We start from the raw sequence: 26,894 nt of genomic DNA, 5'->3' as shown, positions 1-26,894 counted from the left end.
GTACCCCTTGCAGTACCTGTTACGGTCCCCCCGGTCCAGCCCGCCATACCAGTTCAGCCCGCATTTCAATTTCCTGCCACACTAGTACGAAGAGGATCAGTCGACGATTCTAGTTTAGGGGCCGCAGGAGGAGGTACTCCTCAAACCCCGCCGCCACACAAGCGTTTAACGTCAGCCGAATTACATGCACAAGCGTCACAGCGTACGCCCAGACATCAATCTGTAGCAGAAATAAGAAAAGCCCTTAATGAATGCGGCTATGATCCAGTCCCAGGAGAGGATAGTATGGTTTTATATTCATTACGCGTAAGAAAGGTGACCGAGTATCTAGTCACCCTACCAGATATGAAAGAAGATCTAGACAGAATATATCGTTTCATCCGTACAGGGGATGATCCAGAAAGCATTGGCGAAGTCATGTCTCAAAGAAAAGCTGAAGTCCAGCTCATGCTATTAAAGTTTCTGATTAATTGTCTAATACGAGAACAAGATTATCCGACCAAAGATCAAGCCGAAATGAGAACCCTGACAAAGTGGAGTGATAATATAGCCGAGGGTAAGCACAGAACCATCAGTGCTATGGAAAGTATGTATAAGAAGATTCGTAAAGAAATAATAAGGATACACGAACAACGTAAAGCAGCACAAGTAAGCGAGAAAGAAAGTAACTCTGATACTGAAGAGGTAGACGACGAGAATCCCGACAGAATAGCGTATGTAGGAAAATCTAGATTTCCAGATCGCCATTTACGCCTAGAACACAAGTCTATTTTTCATCATCCAGCACCAGAACAAGGTTCTCTAGAACAAGTATTCCAAGCTACCGATCACATTCTGAAATCACGAATCGGTTATAGCGAGTTAAGTACCATGCATGAACAAGAACTAGTCCGATCAGCAGTCCGATGGATTACTGATTCTACCACTTTTCCAGATGAAATAGTGGCACAAATGTTTCTGAAAATGCCCCCAGCCGAGCAACGACTGGCGGGTATGTATATGATCCAGCACCTCATTACATTGTATGAGGGTCAACATTCTGATCCAGGTCCGTTACACGATGTCCTGAACGAGTTACTCCAGTATAGATGGAAAGGTTTAGGTACCGATTTAATTAGTGTCATTCTAGAACAGCGTCACAAATATAGAACGTTTCTGAACCCGCATTTTGTTCATGTCTCACCCCCAGAAAGTAAACCATTTTATATGGAGAGACAGAATCCGTTATGAGAAGTCCACCCAGTTAGAGGAACGGGTGGCGAACTAGAACGAGTCTTTGTTTACACTCCGATTACAAAGATGGAACTCCTAGAGATGAAAAAATTAATCCCCTGTCATGATAAAGATCCAGCAGGGTTCCATCGAGAATTAAAAGACATGCTCCGTATGGGAGAATACACGTATCCAGATATAATTAAAATGTTAAAGGTTCTGTTGCCCGCAGGGGTGTATGAAAAGCTCAAGGAAAAAGAATGGGAGGTGGGAGAGAAAAAGATCGATTGGGCAGTTCTAGAAGCCGAAGATAAGGCACGAGTACCAGGTACCGGTCTTGGAGCGAAATGTAAAGAATTACCTGAATTATTGATACAAGTTTTACCCAGATTATTGACAACTAGAAAGGAAGACTGGGATGCAATCTCAGCCTGTAAACAGAAACAAGACGAAGATATTAGTGATTATTATTCCAGATTTGAGAAATGTTTTAGCATCAACAGTGGCCTCAAGACAAGTAGTGAGTCATACCCTCATCTTTTTGTTACTAAATTAGTCGAGAATTCAAGCCCACAAATTAAAAATCGAGTTTTGAAAGTCGAAAGTACCTGGCAAGCTAATACCCCGTCCCAGATGTTACAGATGCTCCAATACCACCAGAATAGAATCAGAGAAGAGCAAGAACACGAGAGAAAGCGTATGAAAGACACGAAAATGAAAGTACTAGTTGCACAATCCGTTCCTCAAGACAGTCAGAAGAGGGGTCCGAATCAAGCCAGTCATCCTGCAGCTCCCGTTAAAGGAAACTGCAATTATTGTAAACAGCCAGGTCATTTTATAAACGAGTGTGCAGTTCTGAAACACAACATAGCTACCGGTAAGACTAAAGAAAGACCACGTCCGCCTAGACAAGAACAAGTTTCACAGATTCCTCAGTCACAGAATGCACCACAGACAGTTACAGCTCCGCAGCCCATCGCTGCAACACAGCATGTTACACAGCAGATGTATCAGTATGCACAGTCTGAGTATCCAGAGTACCAGCAGTATTCATGAAACAGCCTAGAGAGGGAGGTAGGCTTGCCTCTCATCGAGATACCTGTAGATCAAGAAGGTCCCTATGTTCACAGTCAAGTATTAGGGAAAGACAGAAAGTTTTTGATTGATACAGGGGCAAGTAGGACCACAATTAGCCACGCCGAAGTTCCAGGGGCTCCGCTCTCAGGCTCAAGAAATGTTTCCCTTGGATTTTCAGGAAAACCTATCGTAAATGAGATATCAAAGCCAGTTACTCTAGAAGTAGGTCCATTGTCCCGCACTACTGATCTGTTACTTACTAAGTCATGTCCAGAAAATCTGTTAGGCATTAAAACACTGAAAGAATTAGGTACAGTTATATGCTGTTCCCCAGAGGGAATACGTCTGTTCCTGCGTGACTTTAAGGGTCACTATGTATTACGAGATTTTGATCCCAGATTGTCTAATGTTCCGCAGCATCTATGGGCGCAAGGTCCAACTGATGTTGGTTATATGCAAATCACACCCCATCGTGTGACTCTCAAGCCAGGTGTAGTGTTACCACGAATCAGACAGTACAGATTGCCACCTGAGGCTGTAGCAGCCTTATCCAAAATTATTGACGAGCTCATCGCTCAAGGAGTGGTTGTAGAAACTGACTCCAATGTATGCAATTCTCCGATCATTCCAGTCATGAAACGTACTGATCCAAATGCACCCCCAGTATATCGATTAGTGATTGACCTACGAGAACTTAATAAATGTATTATTCCTCAGTACCCAGTTGTCCCAGATATCTCTTCCCTGTTGACAGCCATTGATTCCGAAGCTTCATTCTTTACTGTAATCGACCTCAAGAACGCGTTTTTCAGTGTTCCTATTCATCCAGACAGCCAGTTCCTTTTCGGATTTTGTTTAAATGGAAGGAGCTATATGTTCACACGAGCTCCTCAAGGTTTCACAGAAAGTCCTAGTATTTACAGTCAAGCACTTAAGAGACAACTAGACAACATTCACATGCCAACTGACACTGCCCTGCTCCAGTATGTCGATGATCTACTGATCACAGCCCGTTCTGAACGTGACTGCGAGCGAGCGTCACTGACGGTTCTGTATTTCCTAGCCGAGATGGGACACAAGGTGTCCCCTTCGAAGCTTCAATTCTGTGTCCAGCAAGTGGTCTACTTAGGACACTTACTGTCCAAGAGGGGTAGGCAGTTGACACCTGACCGGATTCAGTTAATAGCGAGTCTTCCTCAGCCCAAGACCCAGAAGGAGGTACGTGCTTTTATCGGCCTTACTTCTTATTGCAGACAATGGATTCCTCAGTATGCATTTTTAGCCAAGCCACTGATACAGTTAACGACACAGGAGGCAGCCGTATCGACTGTCCTCCCTTGGACATCTGAACATACACTCAGTTTCAATGAGTTAAAGAAAGCCCTATGTCAAGCTCCAGTTCTAGCTACACCAAACTACAGTAAGCCTTTTACACTTTTCGTCACTGAACGCGAAGGTACAGCATTATCTGTTCTCACACAAGATCAAGCAGGACAATACAAGCCATGTGCTTATTTTTCGAGCACATTAGATCCTGTAGCCCAGGCTCTGCCTGCGTGCCTCAAGTCAGTTGCAGCCACAGCACTAGCTATCAGACAAAGTGATTCCATAGTATTAGGACATTCCCTGACAGTACAAGTTCCACACTCCGTGGAAGTTCTTTTAAACCGAACACAGACTCAGCACTTGACAATTGCACGTTTAACAGGTTATGAATTGACACTGTTTCAGCCACACATAGAAATCAGACGCTGCAATATTTTAAATCCTGCTACATTGTTACCATCAATTACTTCGAATTCCGCCACACACGATTGTGTGGAAATAGTTAACATCATGACAAAGCCAAGACAAGATTTGACAGATATTCCATTTCCAGATCCAGACCTGACACTGTATGTGGATGGTTCATGTATGAGAACAAGTACAGGAGAACTAGTCGCCGCGTATGCAGTGACTACTGACACTGAAGTTATTGAAACACACCGTATTGACACCCTGTCTGCTCAAGCAGCAGAGCTAGTTGCTCTGACACAAGCCTGCATACACGCCAAGAACCGGAAAGTTAATGTTTACACAGATTCACGTTACGCATTTGGAGTTGTACACGACTTTGGAGTGCTCTGGCAGGAGAGAGGTTTCATGACGTCTCATGGAACCAAGATTCAGCATGGTCTTCTTATTCAAGCTCTGTTAGATGCCATACATTTACCGTCGTCCATTGCTATCATGAAATGCAAAGCACATACGAAAGTTACTGACACCATTTCCCAAGGTAATGATCTAGCAGATCGCACAGCCAAGCTTACAGCACAGACTCCAGACATTCCAGTAAATAAGACACCGACACACACTCCAGATCCGACTACGTGTATGACAGTTAAAGACCCTACTCAAGATGTCATAGATATCCAGTTACATGCTACTCCCGATGAAATCAAGAAATGGTCTGAACAAGGAGGGGTACAGACAGATCAGGGATGGGTGACGAAGGGAAAAGCCACATGGTTTCTCCCCGACTCTATGGTTCAAGTCATTATCAATACCGCACATAGTCCAGCACATTTAGGAGAAAAAGCTATGTTAGACAGTATCCAGAACATTTGGTTCAACAAGCATTTACGAGCTGCAGCCAAGCAGAAAGTCCGTACCTGTATGATATGTTGTCAGTTTAATCCAGGTAAAAGTGTCCCGGTGGAACAAGGGGGATTCCAACCTCCTGACCACCCTTTTGAAGTCCTCCAGATGGATTATATTCAGATGGAGCGATGTCGAGGTCTCAAGTATGTCCTTGTAGTCGTATGCGCTTTGTCCAGGTGGACAGAAGCATATCCGGTCTCAGATTACACAGCCGCGACCACTGCCAAGCAGTTGGTTCGTGAGTTCTTCCCCCGTTATGGACTCCCTAGGGTCGTATATTCTGATAACGGCCAGCCATTCTCCTCAGAGTTAATGAAGCATGTTTCCCTTTTGTTAGGGTACCAGTGGAAGTTCCATTGTGTACGCCATCCTGAAGCAGCCGGTCTCGTAGAGAGACATAACCAGACTTTGAAAATCCGTATCGCAAAAGTTTGTCAAGAGAAAGGTGTAGACTGGCTAGTAGCTCTGCCAGTTGCTCTGTTCTACATGCGCATGGTCGCACATTCCAGATCAGGTCTGTCCCCGTATGAGGTCGTTTTCGGCCGCCCCCCTAACATGTGGGGTACACCCAGACCCCGAAGTATTACCGATGTTTCAAGTAATATGCTGACAGATTACCTAGCTTCCTTGATGTCTGCCCTCAACTCTTGTCGTTCACAGGTTGCCGCCGCATTTCCAGACAATACCGAGGTGGCACCGCATGAAATCGTTCCAGGATCCATGGTCTTGGTTCGCAATTTTGACCGCTCAAGTCCGCTAGAGCCTCGCTGGAAGGAGCCCCGACAGGTCCTCCTCGCCACCCGTACAGCCGTGAAGTTGGAGGGTCGCAAAGGCTGGGTGCACCTTTCGCACGTAAAGAGATTTTATGGACTGAAACCCGTCTCAAAGAACATTTCCCAGGATTTGAAGGATTGCCAAAGTACTATTCTCAAGGACTGTCCCGCAAAGAACAATGATACTGCACCCTCCCCGTTAGAGAAAACTCCGCAACAGGAGTATAAGTTGAAACTCCGGTCTAGTAAAATAAGTCAGCCAGTTTGATTGTCTAAGTCCTCCCCTAGGTGAAACGGTTAGACTGTTTCTGACATGTATAAAATAGACCCCCATAGTGAGAGAGTTAGTCAAAACTCAATTCGATGTATCGTTTTTCTATGTTTCATATTATTTCTCAGTATTATGATTTCCTGCACCAGTTATGCATTTTACCTGTATTTCCCAGTTTCTCATGTAAATAAGTCTTCCAATGCTACAGTAGAGCACACGTTTAGTGATCTACCTCCTCATGAACTCTCTTACCGCCTCGCTATGCGTAATAACTCTTTCATCCGCATGTTACATTATTCACACCAGACCAGCAATGCCACTAATTGTTGGGTATGTGGTCGACTCCCCCCTTTCCAGACACCGAAGGGAGTTCTGCCACTCTTTCCTTATCCATTTTCGCATAATGGTTCGTGTGGAGCATGGTCCACGTTAACGTCATCCTCAACAGATATGTCTTTTCTTAACAGTACATGTTTTCCAGACAAGCAAGGTCTTCCCCACAGAACCGGGTTAGATCTAGAAAATGAAGTGTACAATTTAGGTAACTATTCTTCGAATTTCATGGTTCTGAATGTTCAGTCTGATACTACTCCAGACTTACCTGCTATTTCAGTACTACCAGTCAAAGGCGAATTATGTGTCCGAAATAATGGTTCCGTACATGTAGGACATAGCGATTGTACTACTATTGTCAAGTATAGTGACAGTGGGAAATCTATTTTCAAAGCTTCACGTCATTCTTATTTTATTTGTGGTCAAACTGCATATGTTCGTCTGCCCCTCGATTGGGAGGGAACCTGTTACATTGCCTTCCTACTGCCACCAGTTTTCCTAGCCCCATCTGATTATCATAGAAATACACATCTAGTACACATTAGACATAGAAGGGAGTCCCCCATTGTCGATTATACTGAAACTGCCCTAGAACAGTATACAGATTTCAACAGAGGTTTCTTTTTCTTTATAGGACCTATCCAGAATAGTAAGCTAATCCGTAGGTTAACCAGAACCCTTGAAGCTGTAGTCAATGAGACTGCCTCTGCTCTAGGTAACTTAACCGAAGAGCAATCTGCTATGAGATTTGTCGTTTTACAGAATCGTCTCGTCCTTGACGTCATACTGGCCGATAGGGGCGGGGCCTGTAGAGTCATCGGATCTAGTTGCTGCATTTTCATTCCAAATAACGCGCCGTCTGTTTATTCAGCTATAACCAGACTCCATAAAATTGCCCATCTGTTACACCAAGATCCAGGCACCTGGACATGGTCCGGTTGGTTCTGGAATATAATTTCCGCCTGGGGATGGAAAGTCTTGTCCTTTCTAGGTATTGCAGTAGCGATCATATTCAGCTGCTGCCTCTGTATACAATGTGGCCCTGCGATTTGCGGCATTTGTGCTACATCCTGTATTCCTAGTCCCAAGCCCCGTTCTAGATCCCGTTCCAGGATAATTCGAGACGAGCAAATGATACTGTATGAAATGATAGATGGTATCATGAATATTGATGTTTCCTGATGGAAACGTAGTGACAAGGAGGGAATGTGGAAAAGTAAATTTTGCCATGTTCTGTGTCCCTACGCGTCCTCCATCATATGTTATGTGAGCATGATTAAATATGCATATGCATTCCCTATGTTCGATTAATGACGCAATTACAGTTGTGTCCATCTCTAGTATGCCAGTTTCCAGTTCTCGTGAATACTACGAATATCAGGCCTATGTAAAGTTACGTTGCCACGTTTCTCAGTGTGCACGTTATTCCATTGTAAAGTCCCCGTTTCTAGGCCTCAGAAGGGCCTGGACACCAGATTCAGCTCCTGTCTCCTGTCTCCTGAAGCCTCGCTGAGGAGCGATACAGCCCCCACCTGTATCCTCGACCCTTCACTTACTTCCTGCCTCACAGTGCCCGGTTCAGCCTGGCTCTGCCTCTGAGTCTGCCAAGAGTATGTTATGATTCTAGTTATCAGTCCAGCCCTCCTTCTCTGCATTCCTAAAAGCTACTGAACTGCATCAATAGTTTCCGTCATTGTCTAGCCTTTACGTCTCCATGTAAGAGAAATACTGCATTTAATGGTCATTTAATATTCTTCATCACGCACTACATATAGAATAATGCATGCTCTAGTCTTAGAGTCCGTTAGCCTCTCCCCTCCTGACTCTTAGTTCATATCAACATGTTCTCTAAACATCAGATACTAGATACTGCTTAGGTACATGTCGCCCTGACTCTCCAGACTTCAGTCTCTGCTCCTAGCACAGAGTTCGAAGCCCCCAGCTTCTCCTAGTAATACGTCATTGCCAGTTTGCGCGCACCATCAGGTTAGAGGTCCCGGCTCCTCAGGTAGCCCCCTCCATGGTTTCCGCCCCATTCATGACATATTCTGTTACGTTTGCATCACATGTCTATGTATACGCCTCTGTTACACCCACTTTCACCCTTATCTTTCGCGACTGCTATTGACCACACCCACTGCTCCGCCTATCGTATGTATTGTAATGCAACTGTTTTAGTATATATGATCGTGTATTGTTATTAAATGTTGGCGCGCTCATCCCAGATCCAGCCCCAGCAGCTGCTGGGCCCTGCCATCCTATTCCTATGCAGGTTGTCCTGTTCCTGTCCTTTATGCTGTAATAAACCTGCAAACTCCTACTACCTCGAATCTTGACTCTTATTTATTGAGCTATCTGTTATTCATTTATACATCCAAAAATAGAGGTATTATTTATTTATTTATTTACTCATGTCTGAGTATACCCTGCCACACCTATAGTGGCCAAAAACGATTCAGAAAAGGGGGTGGTGATGAACAGAGTGTCTGAATTAAGCAGACCACTCTTACCCAGTCCAAAGATCAGGGCTTGATCCATCACCGTTATTTAGCTCACTGCCCCATCCCAGCTCAGAACCTGGCTATATGCAAATTAGTCTGTCCCTGGCCCAGTGCATCATGGGAACAGGGCAGACCAAACTACCAAGCCAATTCTTCACCAGAAAGGAGACAAGCTACCGGGGACCGGTTTCTGGCATTTCAGCCTCGTCGGCCCGGCTTGCTTGAATCCTGATGGAGCAGTGAGCAAGGGACTGATGTCTGAGTATACCCTGCCACACCTATAGTGGCCAAAAACGATTCAGGTAAAAGGGGGTGGTGATGAACAGAGTGTCTGAATTAAGCAGACCACTCTTACCCAGTCCAAAGATCAGGGCTTGATCCATCACCGTTATTTAGCTCACTGCCCCATCCCAGCTCAGAACCTGGCTATATGCAAATTAGTCTGTCCCTGGCCCAGTGCATCATGGGAAGAGGGCAGACCAAACTACCAAGCCAATTCTTCAGCAGAAAGGAGACAAGCTACCGGGGACTGGTTTCTGGCATTTCAGCCTCGTCGGCCCGGCTTGCTTGAATCCTGATGGAGCAGTGAGCAAGGGACTCATGTCTGAGTATACCCTGCCACACCTATAGTGGCCAAAAACGATTCAGAAAAGGGGGTGGTGATGAACAGAGTGTCTGAATTAAGCAGACCACTCTTACCCAGTCCAAAGATCAGGGCTTGATCCATCACCGTTATTTAGCTCACTGCCCCATCCCAGCTCAGAACCTGGCTATATGCAAATTAGTCTGTCCCTGGCCCAGTGCATCATGGGAACAGGGCAGACCAAACTACCAAGCCAATTCTTCACCAGAAAGGAGACAAGCTACCGGGGACCGGTTTCTGGCATTTCAGCCTCGTCGGCCCGGCTTGCTTGAATCCTGATGGAGCAGTGAGCAAGGCACTCATGTCTGAGTATACCCTGCCACACCTATAGTGGCCAAAAACGATTCAGAAAAGGGGGTGGTGATGAACAGAGTGTCTGAATTAAGCAGACCACTCTTACCCAGTCCAAAGATCAGTGCTTGATCCATCACCGTTGTTTAGCTCACTGCCCCATCCCAGCTCAGAACCTGGCTATATGCAAATTAGTCTGTCCCTGGCCCAGTGCATCATGGGAACAGGGCAGACCAAACTACCAAGCCAATTCTTCACCAGAAAGGAGACAAGCTACCGGGGACCGGTTTCTGGCATTTCAGCCTCGTCGGCCCGGCTTGCTTGAATCCTGATGGAGCAGTGAGCAAGGGACTCATGTCTGAGTATACCGTGCCACACCTATAGTGGCCAAAAACGATTCAGAAAAGGGGGTGGTGATGAACAGAGTGTCTGAATTAAGCAGACCACTCTTACCCAGTCCAAAGATCAGGGCTTGATCCATCACCGTTATTTAGCTCACTGCCCCATCCCAGCTCAGAACCTGGCTATATGCAAATTAGTCTTTCCCTGGACCAGTGCATCATGGGAACAGGGCAGACCAAACTACCAAGAAAATTCTTCACCAGAAAGGAGACAAGCTACCGGGGACCGGTTTCTGGCATTTGAGCCTCGTCGGCCCGGCTTGCTTGAATCCTGATGGAGCAGTTAGCAAGGGACTCATGTCTGAGTATACCCTGCCACACCTATAGTGGCCAAAAACGATTCAGAAAAGGGGGTGGTGATGAACAGAGTGTCTGAATTAAGCAGACCACTCTTACCCAGTCCAAAGATCAGGGCTTGATCCATCACCGTTATTTAGCTCACTGCCCCATCCCAGCTCAGAACCTGGCTATATGCAAATTAGTCTGTCCCTGGCCCAGTGCATCATGGGAACAGGGCAGACCAAACTACCAAGCCAATTATTCACCAGAAAGGAGACAAGCTACCGGGGACCGGTTTCTGGCATTTCAGCCTCGTCGGCCCGGCTTGCTTGAATCCTGATGGAGCAGTGAGCAAGGGACTGATGTCTGAGTATACCCTGCCACACCTATAGTGGCCAAAAACGACTCAGGTAAAAGGGGGTGGTGATGAACAGAGTGTCTGAATTAAGCAGACCACTCTTACCCAGTCCAAAGATCAGGGCTTGATCCATCACCGTTACTTAGCTCACTGCCCCATCCCAGCTCAGAACCTGGCTATATGCAAATTAGTCTGTCCCTGGCCCAGTGCATCATGGGAACAGGGCAGACCAAACTACCAAGCCAATTCTTCACCAGAAAGGAGACAAGCTACCGGGGACCGGTTTCTGGCATTTCAGCCTCGTCGGCCCGGCTTGCTTGAATCCTGATGGAGCAGTGAGCAAGGGACTCATGTCTGAGTATACCCTGCCACACCTATAGTGGCCAAAAACGATTCAGAAAAGGGGGTGGTGATGAACAGAGTGTCTGAATTAAGCAGACCACTCTTACCCAGTCCAAAGATCAGGGCTTGATCCATCACCGTTATTTAGCTCACTGCCCCATCCCTGCTCAGAACCTGGCTATATGCAAATTAGTCTGTCCCTGGCCCAGTGCATCATGGGAACAGGGCAGACCAAACTACCAAGCCAATTCTTCACCAGAAAGGAGACAAGCTACCGGGGACCGGTTTCTGGCATTTCAGCCTCGTCGGCCCGGCTTGCTTGAATCCTGATGGAGCAGTGAGCAAGGGACTGATGTCTGAGTATACCCTGCCACACCTATAGTGGCCAAAAACAATTCAGGTAAAAGGGGGTGGTGATGAACAGAGTGTCTGAATTAAGCAGACCACTCTTACCCAGTCCAAAGATCAGGGCTTGATCCATCACCGTTATTTAGCTCACTGCCCCATACCAGCTCAGAACCTGGCTATATGCAAATTAGTCTGTCCCTGGCCCAGTGCATCATGGGAACAGGGCAGACCAAACTACCAAGCCAATTCTTCACCAGAAAGGAGACAAGCTACCGGGGACCGGTTTCTGGCATTTCAGCCTCGTCGGCCCGGCTTGCTTGAATCCTGATGGAGCAGTGAGCAAGGGACTCATGTCTGAGTATACCCTGCCACACCTATAGTGGCCAAAAACGATTCAGAAAAGGGGGTGGTGATGAACAGAGTGTCTGAATTAAGCAGACCACTCTTACCCAGTCCAAAGATCAGGGCTTGATCCATCACCGTTATTTAGCTCACTGCCCCATCCCAGGTCAGAACCTGGCTATATGCAAATTAGTCTGTCCCTGGCCCAGTGCATCATGGAAACAGGGCAGACCAAACTACCAAGCCAATTCTTCAGCAGAAAGGAGACAAGCTACCGGGGACCGGTTTCTGGCATTTCAGCCTCGTCGGCCCGGCTTGCTTGAATCCTGATGGAGCAGTGAGCAAGGGACTCATGTCTGAGTATACCCTGCCACACCTATAGTGGCCAACAACGATTCAGAAAAGGGGGTGGTGATGAACAGAGTGTCTGAATTAAGCAGACCACTCTTACCCAGTCCAAAGATCAGGGCTTGATCCATCACCGTTATTTAGCTCACTGCCCCATCCCAGCTCAGAACCTGGCTATATGCAAATTAGTCTGTCCCTGGCCCAGTGCATCATGGGAACAGGGCAGACCAAACTACCAGGCCAATTCTTCACCAGAAAGGAAACGAGCTACCGGGGACCGGTTTCTGGCATTTCAGCCTCGTCGGCCCGGCTTGCTTGAATCCTGATGGAGCAGTGAGCAAGGGACTCATGTCTGAGTATACCCTGCCACACCTATAGTGGCCAAAAACGATTCAGAAAAGGGGGTGGTGATGAACAGAGTGTCTGAATTAAGCAGACTACTCTTACCCAGTCCAAATATCAGGGCTTGATCCATCACCGTTATTTAGCTCACTGCTCCATCCCAGCTCAGAACCTGGGAGCGTGGAAGGGTATACTCAGATGTGAGTCCCTTGCTCATTGCACCATCAGGATTCAAGCAAGCCGGGCCGACGACGCCTGAAATGGCAGAAACCGGTTCCCGGAAGCTTGTTTCCTTCCCAGTACAAGAATTGGCTTGGTAGTTTGGTTTGCCCTGTTCCCATCATGCACTGGGACAGGAACAGACTAATTTGCATATAGCCAAGTTCTGAGCTGGGATGGTGCAGTGAGCTAAAAAACGGTGATGGATCAAGCCCTGATCTTTGGACTGGGTAAGAGTGGTCTGCTTAATTTAGGCACTCTGTTCATCACCACCCCCTTTTTCTGAATCATTTTGTCCACCATAAGCGTGGAAGGGTATACTCAGATGTGAGTCCCTTGCTCATTGCACCATCAGGATTCAAGCAAGCCGGGCCGACGACGCCTGAAATGGCAGAAACCGGTCCCCGGAAGCTTGTTTCCTTCCCAGTACAAGAAATGGCTTGGTAGTTTGGTTTGCCCTGTTCCCATCATGCACTGGGACAGGAACAGACTAATTTGCATATAGCCAAGTTCTGAGCTGGGATGGTGCAGTGAGCTAAAAAACGGTGATGGATCAAGCCCTGATCTTTGGACTGGGAAAGAGTGGTCTGCTTAATTCAGGCACTCTGTTCATCACCACCCCCTTTTTCTGAATCATTTTGTCCACCATAAGCGTGGAAGGGTATACTCAGATGTGAGTCCCTTGCTCATTGCACCATCAGGATTCAAGCAAGCCGGGCCGACGATGCCTGAAATGGCAGAAACCGGTCCCCGGAAGCTTGTTTCCTTCCCAGTACAAGAATTGGCTTGGTAGTTTGGTTTGCCCTGTTCCCATCATGCACTGGGACAGGAACAGACTAATTTGCATATAGCCAAGTTCTGAGCTGCGATGGTGCAGTGAGCTAAAAAACGGTGATGGATCAAGCCCTGATCTTTGGACTGGGTAAGAGTGGTCTGCTTAATTCAGGCACTCTGTTCATCACCACCCCCTTTTTCTGAATCATTTTGTCCACCATAAGCGTGGAAGGGTATACTCAGATGTGAGTCCCTTGCTCATTGCACCATCAGGATTCAAGCAAGCCGGGCCGACGATGCCTGAAATGGCAGAAACCGGTCCCCGGAAGCTTGTTTCCTTCCCAGTACAAGAATTGGCTTGGTAGTTTGGTTTGCCCTGTTCCCATCATGCACTGGGACAGGAACAGACTAATTTGCATATAGCCAAGTTCTGAGCTGGGATGGTGCAGTGAGCTAAAAAACGGTGATGGATCAAGCCCTGATCCTTGGACTGGGTAAGAGTGGTCTGCTTAATTCAGGCACTCTGTTCATCACCACCCCCTTTTTCTGAATCATTTTGTCCACCATAAGCGTGGAAGGGTATACTCAGATGTGAGTCCCTTGCTCATTGCACCATCTGGATTCAAGCAAGCCGGGCCGACGACGCCTGAAATGGCAGAAACCGGTCCCCGGAAGCCTGTTTCCTTCCCAGTACAAGAATTGGCTTGGTAGTTTGGTTTGCCCTGTTCCCATCATGCACTGGGACAGGAACAGACTAATTTGCATATAGCCAAGTTCTGAGCTGGGATGGTGCAGTGAGCTAAAAAACGGTGATGGATCAAGCCCTGATCTTTGGACTGGGTAAAAGTGGTCTGCTTAATTCAGGCACTCTGTTCATCACCACCCCCTTTTTCTGAATCATGGTTATCTATGATTGGCATATTTGTATTACCAGGAAGTCCCTAGTAAAGTGAACTGAGTGTGCCAGGGCAGGTGATTCAAATGCTACTAGTGGGCCTGCAGCACTGATTGTGCCACCCACATGAGTATCCCTAAAATGGTGTCTCAGGCCTGCCACCGCAGTGCCTGTGTGCAGACTGTGGACTGCCATGTCAACCTGGCCAGTGTCCCCACTGACCAGGCCTCACCCTTCCCTTTCTGTACACATTGGACACCCCTATAGAAGGCCCAAGGTACTCCCCTGGGCAGGGTGCAGTGTAATGGAAAGGTAGAGCATGTACTAGTGTGGGTGACATGCTCTGGTAGTGAATTACAGCCATTTTCATTTTTTCACTATTGTAAGGCTATCTTGCCCATAAGCTATAATAGGGAATGCTATGTACAGTGGTTACCTGCATATCATCCCATAGGAGCAAGATAAGACATAACAGTCTGGTATCCATGAACTCAGAATTTAATGACACATCTTTTAGGAAAGATGTTTTTTTAAATCCTGTGTTTGAAAACAGCACTTTTAGAAGGGGGCTGTTCTCTTGTCTGACCTTTCTGTGTGCCTTGGCCTATTTGTGAATTGACTGTCTGGTTTGTGAGTGACGGGCTGGGTTGCTCCCAGAGGCTGAGTGGGCCATCCCTGGGCTGAATAGCTCCATCTGCATCTGGAGTGGTGGGAGGGGGTAGCACCTGGGCCTGAATAGGGCTGTGCCTGCCTTCCACAATGCTAGCTACACCTCCTGCTGGGCGGATGACAACCCTGACCCTCTCTCTGAAAGGAAAGGAGAAGCCAGGAAAACAAAGTGCTCAGGGAACACCCAGGCCGAGCTGAGAGCCCTCGTGCACAAAGGGAACAAAGACTTTTAGGGGTATAAGTATAGGACCCCAGACTACAGAAGATAAGATCATCCTGGAATCAAGAAGGAACCTCTGGAAATGAGAAAGCTGGAACACTGCAGAGGAAGGACTGTCCTGCTGTGTGTTTTTGGGCTGACCTGCAGTTGATTTGCTGCCAAGGAGAGGGGAAGGACTTTGCTTTGTGCCCGTGCTTGAAGAGATCTCCAAGGGCCTGAGTAGAGCTGGCTCCCTGTTAAGAAATCCAAGGAACAAAAGGACTTCGGCCCCAGCTTCCCCCCTGAACTCTACTGAGAGAGTTCTGTCCTTCCTAGAGTGCTTGGGCCAGTTGTGGTGCCTCTGGAAGTTGTTAAATGTAACAAAAGGAGGGAGGGAGAGAGGCAAGTGGATTCGGTCTCCCTTGGTAATACGTTTAAACAAAATAGAATCCACTCAGAAAGTGGTAGTGATCCCTAAAGTGATGGGGAGCACACAGTGTTGTTTAAATGCCCCTCACACACCAACAGGCCCCTTGGTGTCATGCTTCATCATCGGGGCCTTCGCACCCCTCTACGGGATGCGGCGTGCTACGAGTCACGGATACGTAGGAGCACTTGATAGTGAACTATGTGTAGGTGTGTGTTTTGGGGAAGAAGTGTGAGTAGTGAGGTGAGGTGAAAAAGTGGAGGTTTAAAAAATACCTGGCTCATAGGAAAAAATTATTTATTATGTCCTCGGCTGGTATTGTTAAGAAGTGCAAGGTGAGTTTGACAGATATACGTATTAGGGTATATCAACCTTTAAAAACGACGACATGTTTCGGAGTACAACGACTCCTTCTTCAGGACGAGGATATGCACGTTATCCTCACCTTACTCACATGGATGTAGAATGTTAAAGTGTATTCTACCAAAAGTACAAACTAGGTGAAATGTACCTATCAATGTTAATAGTGGATAAGCTCTGTTGCGCCCAATTGGCGTTTAGAAGAACTTATAGTTCAAGGTTCTCTGACCTCATGAGCCTAAGCGTGGTATTGGGGGATTCCTTCCTCACTGCTCAGTAAAGGAACGGTTACTGCACGGTCTAATGGACTGCCTTCCCCTCAACGCTGCTCCGACGAAGGTACATTTCACCTAGTTTGTACTGTCGACGTTTTTAAAGGTTGATATACCCTAATAAGTCTATCTGTCAAACTCACCTTGCACTTCTTAACAATACCAGCCGAGGACATAATAAATATTTTTTTCCTATGAGCCAGGTATTTTTTAAACCTCCACTTTTTCACCTCACCTCACTACTCACACTTCTTCCCCAAAACACACACCTACACATAGTTCACTATCAAGTGCTCCTACGTTTCCGTGAGTCGTAGCACGCCGCATCCCGTAGAGGGGTGCGAAGGCCCCGATGATGAAGCATGACACCAAGGGGCCTGTTGGTGTGTGAGGGGCATTTAAACAACACTGTGTGCTCCCCATCACTTTAGGGATAACTACCAATTTCTGAGTGGATTCTATTTTGTTTAAACGCCTCTGGAAGTTGTACCTGTTGTTGGGAGGCTGGATAAGAAGAAGCTAAAGACAATCTGCAAAGCTTCATGCATCGCTTGCTTGCGGAGTGCATCCCCGACAATGAGAGGAAATTCTCGCCTCTGCGAAGATCGAGATCGTCGCAGCGCCTGTTGGTGCTGCAAAAAACCGGCGCATCATTCGCTTGCGGAACGGATCGCTCCGAGAATATTACCATTGCTGCGAGTATCGTCGCAGAGTCTGTTGTCGCTGGGTGAGATCGCCCACCACTCGCTTGTGGACTGCATCACGTAGCTGCGAGTGTCGTCGCAGAGCCATAGCATCAAGGGGCCGCAAGAGGAGAAGATCGACGCTGCGCATCGCCGCCACACCTGAGATCGCCTCCGTCCCAAAGACCGTTACATCGTACCTTTGCGAGACGCTTCAATTAAATATATATACGAAGAATCATACAAGCATACAAACATTTAATATAGGTAGATGTACTCAGTGTCAGATTGTAATAAAATGTATATTTTATTCAAATAATTCATATTTTCGCTACTAAATGTTGACTGCTGGAGACATTTCAACAACATAGGATCAAAACAAAATCACACACTAATGGAGACCAATTAGTATTAAACAGTCCATCATTACATTGAGGCTGACACTAGGGAATCTACCACTCAGCCAAACCTGGCTAACAGCAGTGTCCTGATAGTCCAGTATGCAAAGCATTATGTACAGTTCTTTAGGCTGATGTGGAAAGGTTGTCAAGTTTTTTGTTGTCTTGTGTCATCAGTTCATGAGACTATCCTCAGGCCTAAATGTCCTGATACAGTAATGGCCAATCCTTTAAATGAAGTCCATTCAAACAATTGGATATTCATGCATGACTCGCAAACTACAAATTAATTTTAGGGGAGATAAAAAAACTGCAAGAAATTTGGAAGAACATGGAAGTATAGGCCCCCCACAACCACATGCTATTTGTTCACATGGGAAGTAGAGGCATGGCTGTGACTTGTCTTGTCCTGTAGGGCTGACAGGTGCATTGACTGTACAATCTCAGTTTTCCTTGAATGAGACTTCCACTCAAAGAAGAAAGAATAGAACAATTATGACATTTACTCACATGCTGCTACTAAACTCTGCCTTCAGGATTACACAGCACTGTTACAGAAGGAGATATTATTTTATAATCTCTGCCTGTCATTCTGATAAGCACAAGACAGAAAGTAGATAATGTGGGGAGGGATCATAACCTAAAAAAGAAACCAACTTCAATCAATGTAACATGATCTATTCTTCTGAATACATATGTAAGAAAGAAGCAGATTCTGATCTAAAATGCCAAGACAACTGTTCTTTTCACCTAAAGGAGTTTCACTTTCTCTACAATTTTGTTTTCAATTTACTTGAGCTGTAAGTGTCAATGCCCATCATTTTAAATAAAGTCCACAGCTAAACAGCAGGATTAAGAGCATCTGTGCTGGTTCCACATATACCTAGAAGTGTGTGCACACTTCTGGATGCTAAGAGAGGAACTGCTTGTGTAACCCAGCTAGGTCTCTACACAGGTAGCACACTCAGAGCAGGACCAGATTAAATTGGTTATGACAGTCTAAGGCCTTATAATCCGCATAGGACTCGAAGAAGAAATTTTATTTTCTTCCTTGCTGAAGTGAAGTGTAGTATTTGACCTGTTTTTATATTTAGGGTAAAATTTGTTAAAAATGTCTGTGTCCCAAACTCATTTTCACTGTCTATTTGTCCACCAACTGATGTTAGTATTCTAAAATGAGTAATATTTGCCTGAGGCAACCCTAATGTGATTCAAGATTTCCCCTTTCATTTTGGGCCAAGTTAATCACTTTGCTTGCCAGCTGGGCAGTTCCTGATCAATAGACCCATCCTAGCGGGATTAGCCTTCTCCGGGGAGAGAAAAAGGGTTAGAGATTAATCTCAGGTGTGTGATTAGCTGCCTCTCTCTTATAAGCCCAGGCATGAGTTTCTCACAGTGGCAAAGAGAAATGAGGCACCAGTCACAACAGGGTTTATATTTTTTTTACTCATTGATTATTAAATTAGGCTCCACTCTCTGAATTCTATGGTCATGTCATGTAGGCCAACACTTTTGAGTATATTTACACTTGTAAATGGTGTATAGCCAAAAGTAGTAAAGTTATTCAAAAGTGTAAGAGTAAACGTACACATGTAGATTTACTCACATGTACATTTACCTTTGTGAATGCTCCCTATACTGTGTTTGCCAATCATTTAGTTGAAGGTATCTTTTTTTAGTAACCAATGCCTTCACCAAGTGGACACTTATTACCTTTCTACAGTGCAGAATTTTAAACAGAATATGTTCTGGGGCCCAAGGTTTTGCTCAGAAGCCTGCAGCCATACTACTGAATGTTGGGGGTATTGAATACCACAGCTGTGTGATCATGATTCCATTATATGCCTCCTTCATCCACCAGAAGGTACTCCCTGCCACTTTATCTCACTTTGTGTTTTTTTTTCCATTTCCCACTTCTTTACTCTTATGTGATTTTCTGCCCTTTCTCTGGGTCAAAGTCTGTCGAGAGATAATTAGTGCCTCTCCATTTTCTTTCAAGAGATATTAAATACAGGGATCAGCACCAAATTCCAGATATTAAGATTTTGAACACCTTGATAACATTTTTGTATTTTCACTAAATGGGTATGTACAAGTGGTGGGCAGAAAAGGCCATTGGTCATCTTTTTTGAAATTGCAAACCCTTAAAAAAGTCTATATATACTTTGATTAGTTGTCTAGATGTGTAGTTCAGCACAAGTCAGTACCTGTTTTTGGTGCAATAATGATGTCCTATAGGAGATGACTGAATATTGGTAAATATGGTGTGAAACATAATTTATTTACCCAACATATCGATGAGTTTTTATTTACATGGAAACGTTAAGTACAAGTGGAGAGTAGCAAAGATTATTGGATGTTTTCACAGTATGAAATATCATTGTCGCTATGTAATTATCATATAGAGCATGAGATACCAGGAGAACCACCTTACTCTACACAGTTCGATATTTCTACATGATCATCTGATACAGGCCTTTCTCAGATCACCAGCCTCCTGTCCTCTTGTCCCGGGGGCCTGGAGGCATTGCTGGACCTATATCCAAATCTAAAATTAATATATCTTGTTCACATAATGAATACTGACATCACTCGTTTAGGCTTTACAGTAAGATCAAGCCTAGAGAGTTTACCAATTCAGTGAATACTACGGTTCCTGTGTTATCAGAAAATGTCGATATAGATGCTACCTCTGAGAATAAGTTAGTTCCAATCACAGTAAGAAAATCCTGCAGAAGTAGACCCACCCCGTCTTAGTTATCAGAACCTCTAATAGTTGGAAAAAAAACTCTGTAACAAGACTGAGAGACGTTGACGCAAGCATTATATTGAGGAAGATGAAGCCGCCTACTGGGCAACCTTGAGGAAATATCCTGCCTCCATTGAGGTTGCCAAAAAAGCCTTTTTTGATGAGAAAATGAGGTTGCAGCAAACAAGTCGCGAGAGGTGTTTAAGTTCATAAAAAATGTCTAGCACCTACTGCTTGTGATAGAAGCTCCCCCCTCCCTTAGAATGGTGTGAAAAGTTAGTCACCTTTTTAATTTTGTTTAGTTTCATTACTTTATCCGGTAAGTGTTTCTACCATAAACGTACACGACCCATACAAATTCATCAATATAAATAAATACCCTTGTGAAAATATTCAGAACTCAAACAGCAAACCTCATCACAAGTACAAAGTTAAGAAAATATACAAATGTATCTAAATTCACATTTCATTCACACTAAAATAAAATCCATAACTGCTGGATATCCGCAGCCTTGGGATATCAAAATGCCTACATCTCTGTAAAAGATAAAAACAATATATACGATAATGAATAATAATAAGTGCTAGTTATAAAACAGGCCATACACATTTACACAAACACCATATTTAAAGTACAGAGATCTAAGGTGCAATTGCTTTCGTTCTGACAGACCAACTCTAAAGAAGGTATTTGAATACTGCACACACTATCTACTGGTTAGACTCCGTAAACAGTAGCCTTATGGTTTCCTAATGCTGTCTACAGCCTAACTGTCTACACACATGTATACTCCATCTGTTTCTGGGGCCAACATAAGAGGGACATAAGAAGAAAAACTGAGACAGAAATTCCCTAGACTGCAAGCATGCGAGGCATATGGTACTCAGACAGCTATGTGTACTCCATTTTGCTTGAAGTGTCTGTAGAAGTAAGATGCCATATCGAAACTTCAGATCGATGTTCCTACCCGCTGGTAGTAATACATAGTCTGGGAAAGGCTCAAAACTCACATTGCACTTAAAATGTAGAAAATCAGCTACGAGAGATCCCACTGACACATTCCGAGACTCCTCAGTGATTGGTATTTTCCAAAAAGCCTTCTTAAGTGCAGATTTTGGAAGATTCTTTGTAATGGGAATAGAAGACCAAAAATCACCAAGGCCAATCTGAAATACCATGCTCCTGACATTAGAGAGGCATTTGATTTTAACAGACATATCACTAGAGACTGTATCCAAAAAGGAGGTGTAATAATCTTCCAGATCTGGTGAATACTTAAGCCTGCACCAGAAAAGAAGTGCCTTAGGGTGGGCCTTATATATCATAGGCTCCAGGCACAGATCCTGTCTTAGAGAAATCATAGCAGTATTGTTTGGGAGATCAGATTGGATCTAATGAGTGCATATTCAGCCACCCCAGTGTGTTAAGATTAGCGTTGCCCCAAACAGTACACTACCCTCAGCTTTGGCTCTGTATACCTTTAGAGAAGAGATATACACATGACACTAGAGGCCCTGAATAGTCTTAAAATAGCTGCAGAGTGCTGCATGAAGTTCAGGCTAGCGCACTTAACTTGGGGGGCCCAAGACATTGAGTTAGTTAATTTATTTTTAAAACTTTTTTCATGATACGATTTGAAAAATACAATCTAATTTTGTCACAGCCTCTCTGAATTACATGATCATGTGTCCTCTTGATGAAGTAACCGTGTATTTTGAATGTACCTTGTCCACTTTCACTCCCAGCCCCCCCCCCCCGATGATACTATAACTGTAATATATGGTCCTAAATCAGGCTCCCCGTCTGATCCATGCCCCATTGAGCTGTTAATTTTGGGGATGAATGTGATCAGCTCGTTGATGGATAAACTATTTAATGAATCAATTGCCACTGCTGTTGTACCTTTAGCGTGGAAGCTGACAAGAATAATTCATCTTTTTTCAAAAACTCACAGCTGATCCTAATGTCTTAGCCAACTATAGGCCTATTTCCCTACTTCCTGCGGAGTTGAAAATTCTAAATACATTTTTAAATTGGCAGCTTTCAGATGACCTCCTTCACCACAGTTAATCTGGGTTTTGGCCTAATTTGAGTACTGAGCCGGCTCTTCTAGAGGTGACAGAGCACATCAAATGCACTCTAGTTAACTGTGAAATTGCTGTGCTGATACCGTTGGAACTTTCAGCAGCCTTTGATATGGTGCCACATTCCATGCTCTTCTGTCAAATACAGGCCATTGGGTTAAACGGCCTAGTGTTGAGATGGATGGATTCCTATCTGGGGAACAGAGGTCAGAAGTTTTGGACCTCTTCTTGTTCATCTGGTATCAAAGGCTTTAGCAATAGGGTTGCCACGAGGCTCTGCGGTACATCCTACACTTTTTTAATAGATATCGAACTCCTCTAGCACCACTTGTAGATTCCTTCAGAGCCAAGATAATCTCCTATGCTGAAGACACCCAGCTGCAGCACTAAAGGGGAAGGTATTGAACCTCATTCAGCCTGCAGTTTTCTCCTGGCTGTGTCGGTATCACCGGATGTGTAATGCAGAAAAGACCAAAGTCCTGCTCTTTGTCCTTGATTTTTCTTTGGATTGGCACGCACGCTGTCCTGGGAGGGTTCTCTTGCTGCTCCCTCAGTCAGAAGTGGTCCGCAACCTAGGGTTTAAGTTTGATAACCAGCTCCCTTTTCGACCTAAGTCTCGGCATTTGTGGGAACCTGTTTTGGGCTCCTCCATGTATTAAAGAAATGTTTGCATTTCCTTCTCTTACTAGCCAGGCCTTAATTACCTCTAGGTTGGATTATGCTAATGTTCTATATTTGGGCATGCCAGCTTGCTTAGTAAATAGGGTTAAGGTTGTACAAACTGGTGCAATGCGGATGTTTCACGATCTTTCTCTGAGAACAAGGGTCTCCCTACATCTCCATTCCCTTCACTGACTCCAGTGAAAAAACAGATTCTGTATAAGACATTTAGGCCCTCAATATGTTGAAACAAGAATTAATTCTTATTCTCCCATTAGGAAACTGCTCCGCCAATCTGACCTTGGCAGTATTGTCCCTGATCAATCTCCAGGAAAGGTGGCCTCTCCTTCTCCTTTCTGGGGCCCTCTGCCTGGAATATACTTCACCTTGTAGGGTCTGACATATTTTTATTAAAAAGTTGAAAAAAAGCTTTTTGTTCAGGCTTAACTTCTTGCCCATGAGTACCTGCGCTGGGACACTCTTTGGAGCATCTGTCGTGCTTTGTAAATCTCTGCTCATCATCATCATCTAAATCCAAAAGATTCTGTCACACTTACTGATTTTCCGCCTCAATAATATGGAATCTGGGAGTATGACACTGTCCCAGAACAGATTGAATTAGCATTGTCAATCTGTACCTACAAAGATGAGTGTTAAGAAATGGAGTCAGAAGATGAAGTTTATATTGTGGTAAAATTAAAGGTACACATGTCAAAAAATTGCATAGTATCTATTTTTTTTAAAAGGATTTGCACTGCCTGATTAAGGCTTATGTGCATACAACTATACTAAACATCTATTAATCCAACAACATGCTATACGGACAGCAAAGTAAAACAAATAAACATGCAAGGCGGTCAAGTGAATAGCACTTTTTCGTTTTAATAGGGTAAGGCATCAACAGAGAGCACTTGTTAAAGAACAAAGTCATTAACCAACAATAAAATGTTGTTGTCCTGGCAAAGAAAGTTCCTCATATCACTCACAGGTTAACGTTAACCAAAATATTCACTTCAGCCCCAGCACAAAATTCTAATGGGAGCTTTAACGGGACAAAACAACTATTCACAAAATGTGATGACTTTGATGGACTGCCCATGCACGTGATGGCAAATCCTTAACAAAAATGTAAACCAATGGCAGAATGGGGTTGCCTATAGCCCACTCAATCTCTCTTGTTCTTTCTCACTTCACATCTTGCTGCACATTTTTGAGGAATTGATGGCATGAGGTATTACAGACAGTTAAAGCCGGACCTAAAAAGAATCATGCTTTTCTGAAATGGGGCCATTCTATCCAGGGAATGTCCTCAGTTCTATGGAACACAAGATCTTCAATGTCAAAATCAGTTTTGTACATTAATATTTGGCATGGTTTCATAGATCACAATTTATTTGATGTTGTAGTGGACTTTGTGGGAGTGAGTCTGTCATACTGTGGGGCTCATATATAGGTATCGTTTGTAGTTTTGCATTACAGCAGATGTAATTATTTTGGGTTCAGCATGAACAATGAAATCAACGGGGGGGTAAATCTATCTCAGTCAAAATAAATTTCTTAGCTATCATTTATGAAGATGCTTGTAAAAATAATTTTCTCCAAGATGTACAGAAGACTTTGCACCAACATCTTCACAGCAATACTTTTAGTCATATCTTAATAGTTTAAAGCTGATGACCCACAGACACATATTTAAATGCACCTATAAACTAATCTTAACTCAAAGTGACTTACACAGCACTCTTATTTGACACATAGCAAACGAGCATTTTAAACGTAATTAAAAGGGCTGCACATAGGACCAGTTTGTTTCATTCAGTGTGTTTTGTCATATGAAGGGGTTAGCGTATCACTTTACTTACTTTGCTACAGGCTCCTGTGGTAGTCTCGCACACGGTAAGGATAGATACATTCTGAGGTCTATTTAACCACCTCACCACAGTCTTTGTGTTGCTCACCCACTTCACCATTGTGATGTAGTAATCCCTGGTTAAACAACAAAAATACAAATATTTAACTTTGTAATATGTTTCTCTTATTTCTTGATCTATAAACGTCATCGAGTGTATAGTGTATATAAAATGAGATGCAGCGCGCGCTACGAAATTCGTTTTATTAATTACATTATTTACTTACCTCCAATTATCCATATTCCGGTTTTTAGCAGCCCCACCCTGCCCCTCCCCCGCCCTTCTGCCCCACCAGTACTCCCTCCACGGGCCGTGGCTGCCCGCGATAGCAGCCGCAAAAACATCGCCACAGAGGACCTCCGCAACTATCGCTAATGAGATGCAGAGTAGGCATTCCCATGCAAAAAGCCGTGAAAAAATGACACCTCAACATTCACAACGACCAGCCAAATCTGCGATAAGAACACAAAACTCGCGATAAGGCGCGTTAGCAGCAGGAAATGAACACCAGCTCTGGCCTGGTGTAAAGTTGGACGGCAGCCTGCACCACAAAAGGGAGCCCAGCCCAGGGCGTCATCGGAAGTGCAACAGATGCCATGGAGCCACTCAGCACGCAGCTCGGACACCCAAGAGGGCAACAACACCCACCCGGCACCCCCCTCGGACCACCACAGAGGCAGCGCAGACAAAGACAGCAGCCCCCAGGAAACACACCTACCTCACAGGCCCGACATCTGACAATGTCACTGTCCACTACAGGCGGAAAGGGACAACTATCCTACGCATCCTGGCCATCATCGCCTAACAGGCCTATGGCACCAACACAGCGGACAACCAACATACCACCCCATACCAAGCTGCTGGCTGTGCTGTACCTGTTGGCCCCTGGCACATCCCAACCAACACCCGCCAGAGTCGGCGGAGTCTCACAGCCAGCCACATCCAAGTCCCCCGCACCTGTCCTGGACATCGCCATCACCCTGACACCCCAGCCCCCATACGTCCAACACAATTCGCAGGAACAGCTGGAGACCAAGCAAGGACCATACGCATTAGCCGGATGCACACACATGTTGGGGCAATCCACTGCACACATGTCCCACCTGTTCCCCTTGGTGACACAGCACACAATCAGTGCAACAGGAAGCACACATCACACACCAATGTGCAGTCAACATCAGAACACCGTGGGACTGTCACCAATATCGCCTCCAAATATACAACCAGTCGGCATGATCCCTTCACCCTCCGACAGTCCATCAGCAACCGGAGTTCCCAGGATGGCAATAAAATCAAACCTTTTGGCATCATGGCCTGGAAAAGGTGAGGAAGATTTACAACACCTTCTCACAGAATCCTTCTGACTGCACTAGTTCTCCCAACTTTTCCTCTAAAGCTTCCAGACTCACCTGTCTGCCTGCTATTTCTCACGAGGATCTAGCTAAATTCTGTAGAAGGGTGAAATCCGGTGCCCCTTCAGATCCCATGAGACCGGCTCACTTTCTAGAGGCTCTGGACTTCTTTCTTCCTTCTCTGGCCACGCTCCTTAACCTCTCCTTCTCATCGGCTACGGTACCTACATGTTGGAAACAGGCATGGGTCACTCCCATAACCAAAAAGCCCACCCTGGACCCCACAAAGCCGGAGAACTACAGGCCCATCTCACTGCTCCCTTGGGTGTCCAAACTAGCTGAAGCCCATGCGAACACCATACTATCAGACCACATGGCCCAAAATAACATCTTGGACCCCTCCCAGCACGGGTTCAGGCCTGGGCATAGTACGGAGTCCGCCCTTCTATCCACCACCGAACACCTCCGGAAGATACTGGATACCGGTCAAAGTGCTGCGCTGATACTACTCGATCTCAGCGCAGCCTTTGACATGGTCTCCCATAATATCTTACTGAGTCGCCTGGAAAACATTGGCATCAGTGATCTGGCCCTTGAATGGTTCCGCTCGTTCTTGACGAACAGATCCTTCCGTGTCTCAGCACCCCCGTTCACCTCCCAATCTCACTCTATCGGCCAAGGAGTTCCGCAGGGCTCTGCCCTCAGTCCGACACACAGCTGGTAATCACCCTCACTGAGGTG

The 26,894-nt window shown here is 45.2% G+C and overlaps 1 protein-coding gene across 2 annotated transcripts in view; it reads right to left on the bottom strand.

The window, feature by feature from the left end:
* Positions 1 to 26,894, bottom strand: part of DPP10 (dipeptidyl peptidase like 10) — a 1,755,202-nt gene that overhangs the window by 403,916 nt on the left and 1,324,392 nt on the right. For both annotated transcript variants that reach the window (XM_078683981.1, XM_078683980.1), the window contains exon 11: positions 24,754 to 24,877. In XM_078683981.1, the coding sequence (XP_078540107.1) occupies positions 24,754 to 24,877 (124 nt within the window). The remainder of the gene's footprint in view (positions 1 to 24,753; positions 24,878 to 26,894) is intronic.

The sequence above is a fragment of the Lissotriton helveticus genome, chromosome 3_1 (assembly GCF_964261635.1).
Source record: "Lissotriton helveticus chromosome 3_1, aLisHel1.1, whole genome shotgun sequence".
Taxonomy (NCBI): domain Eukaryota; kingdom Metazoa; phylum Chordata; class Amphibia; order Caudata; family Salamandridae; genus Lissotriton; species Lissotriton helveticus.
Note: the sequence above shows the minus strand (reverse complement) of the source record. Positions and strands in the feature narration are given on the sequence as shown.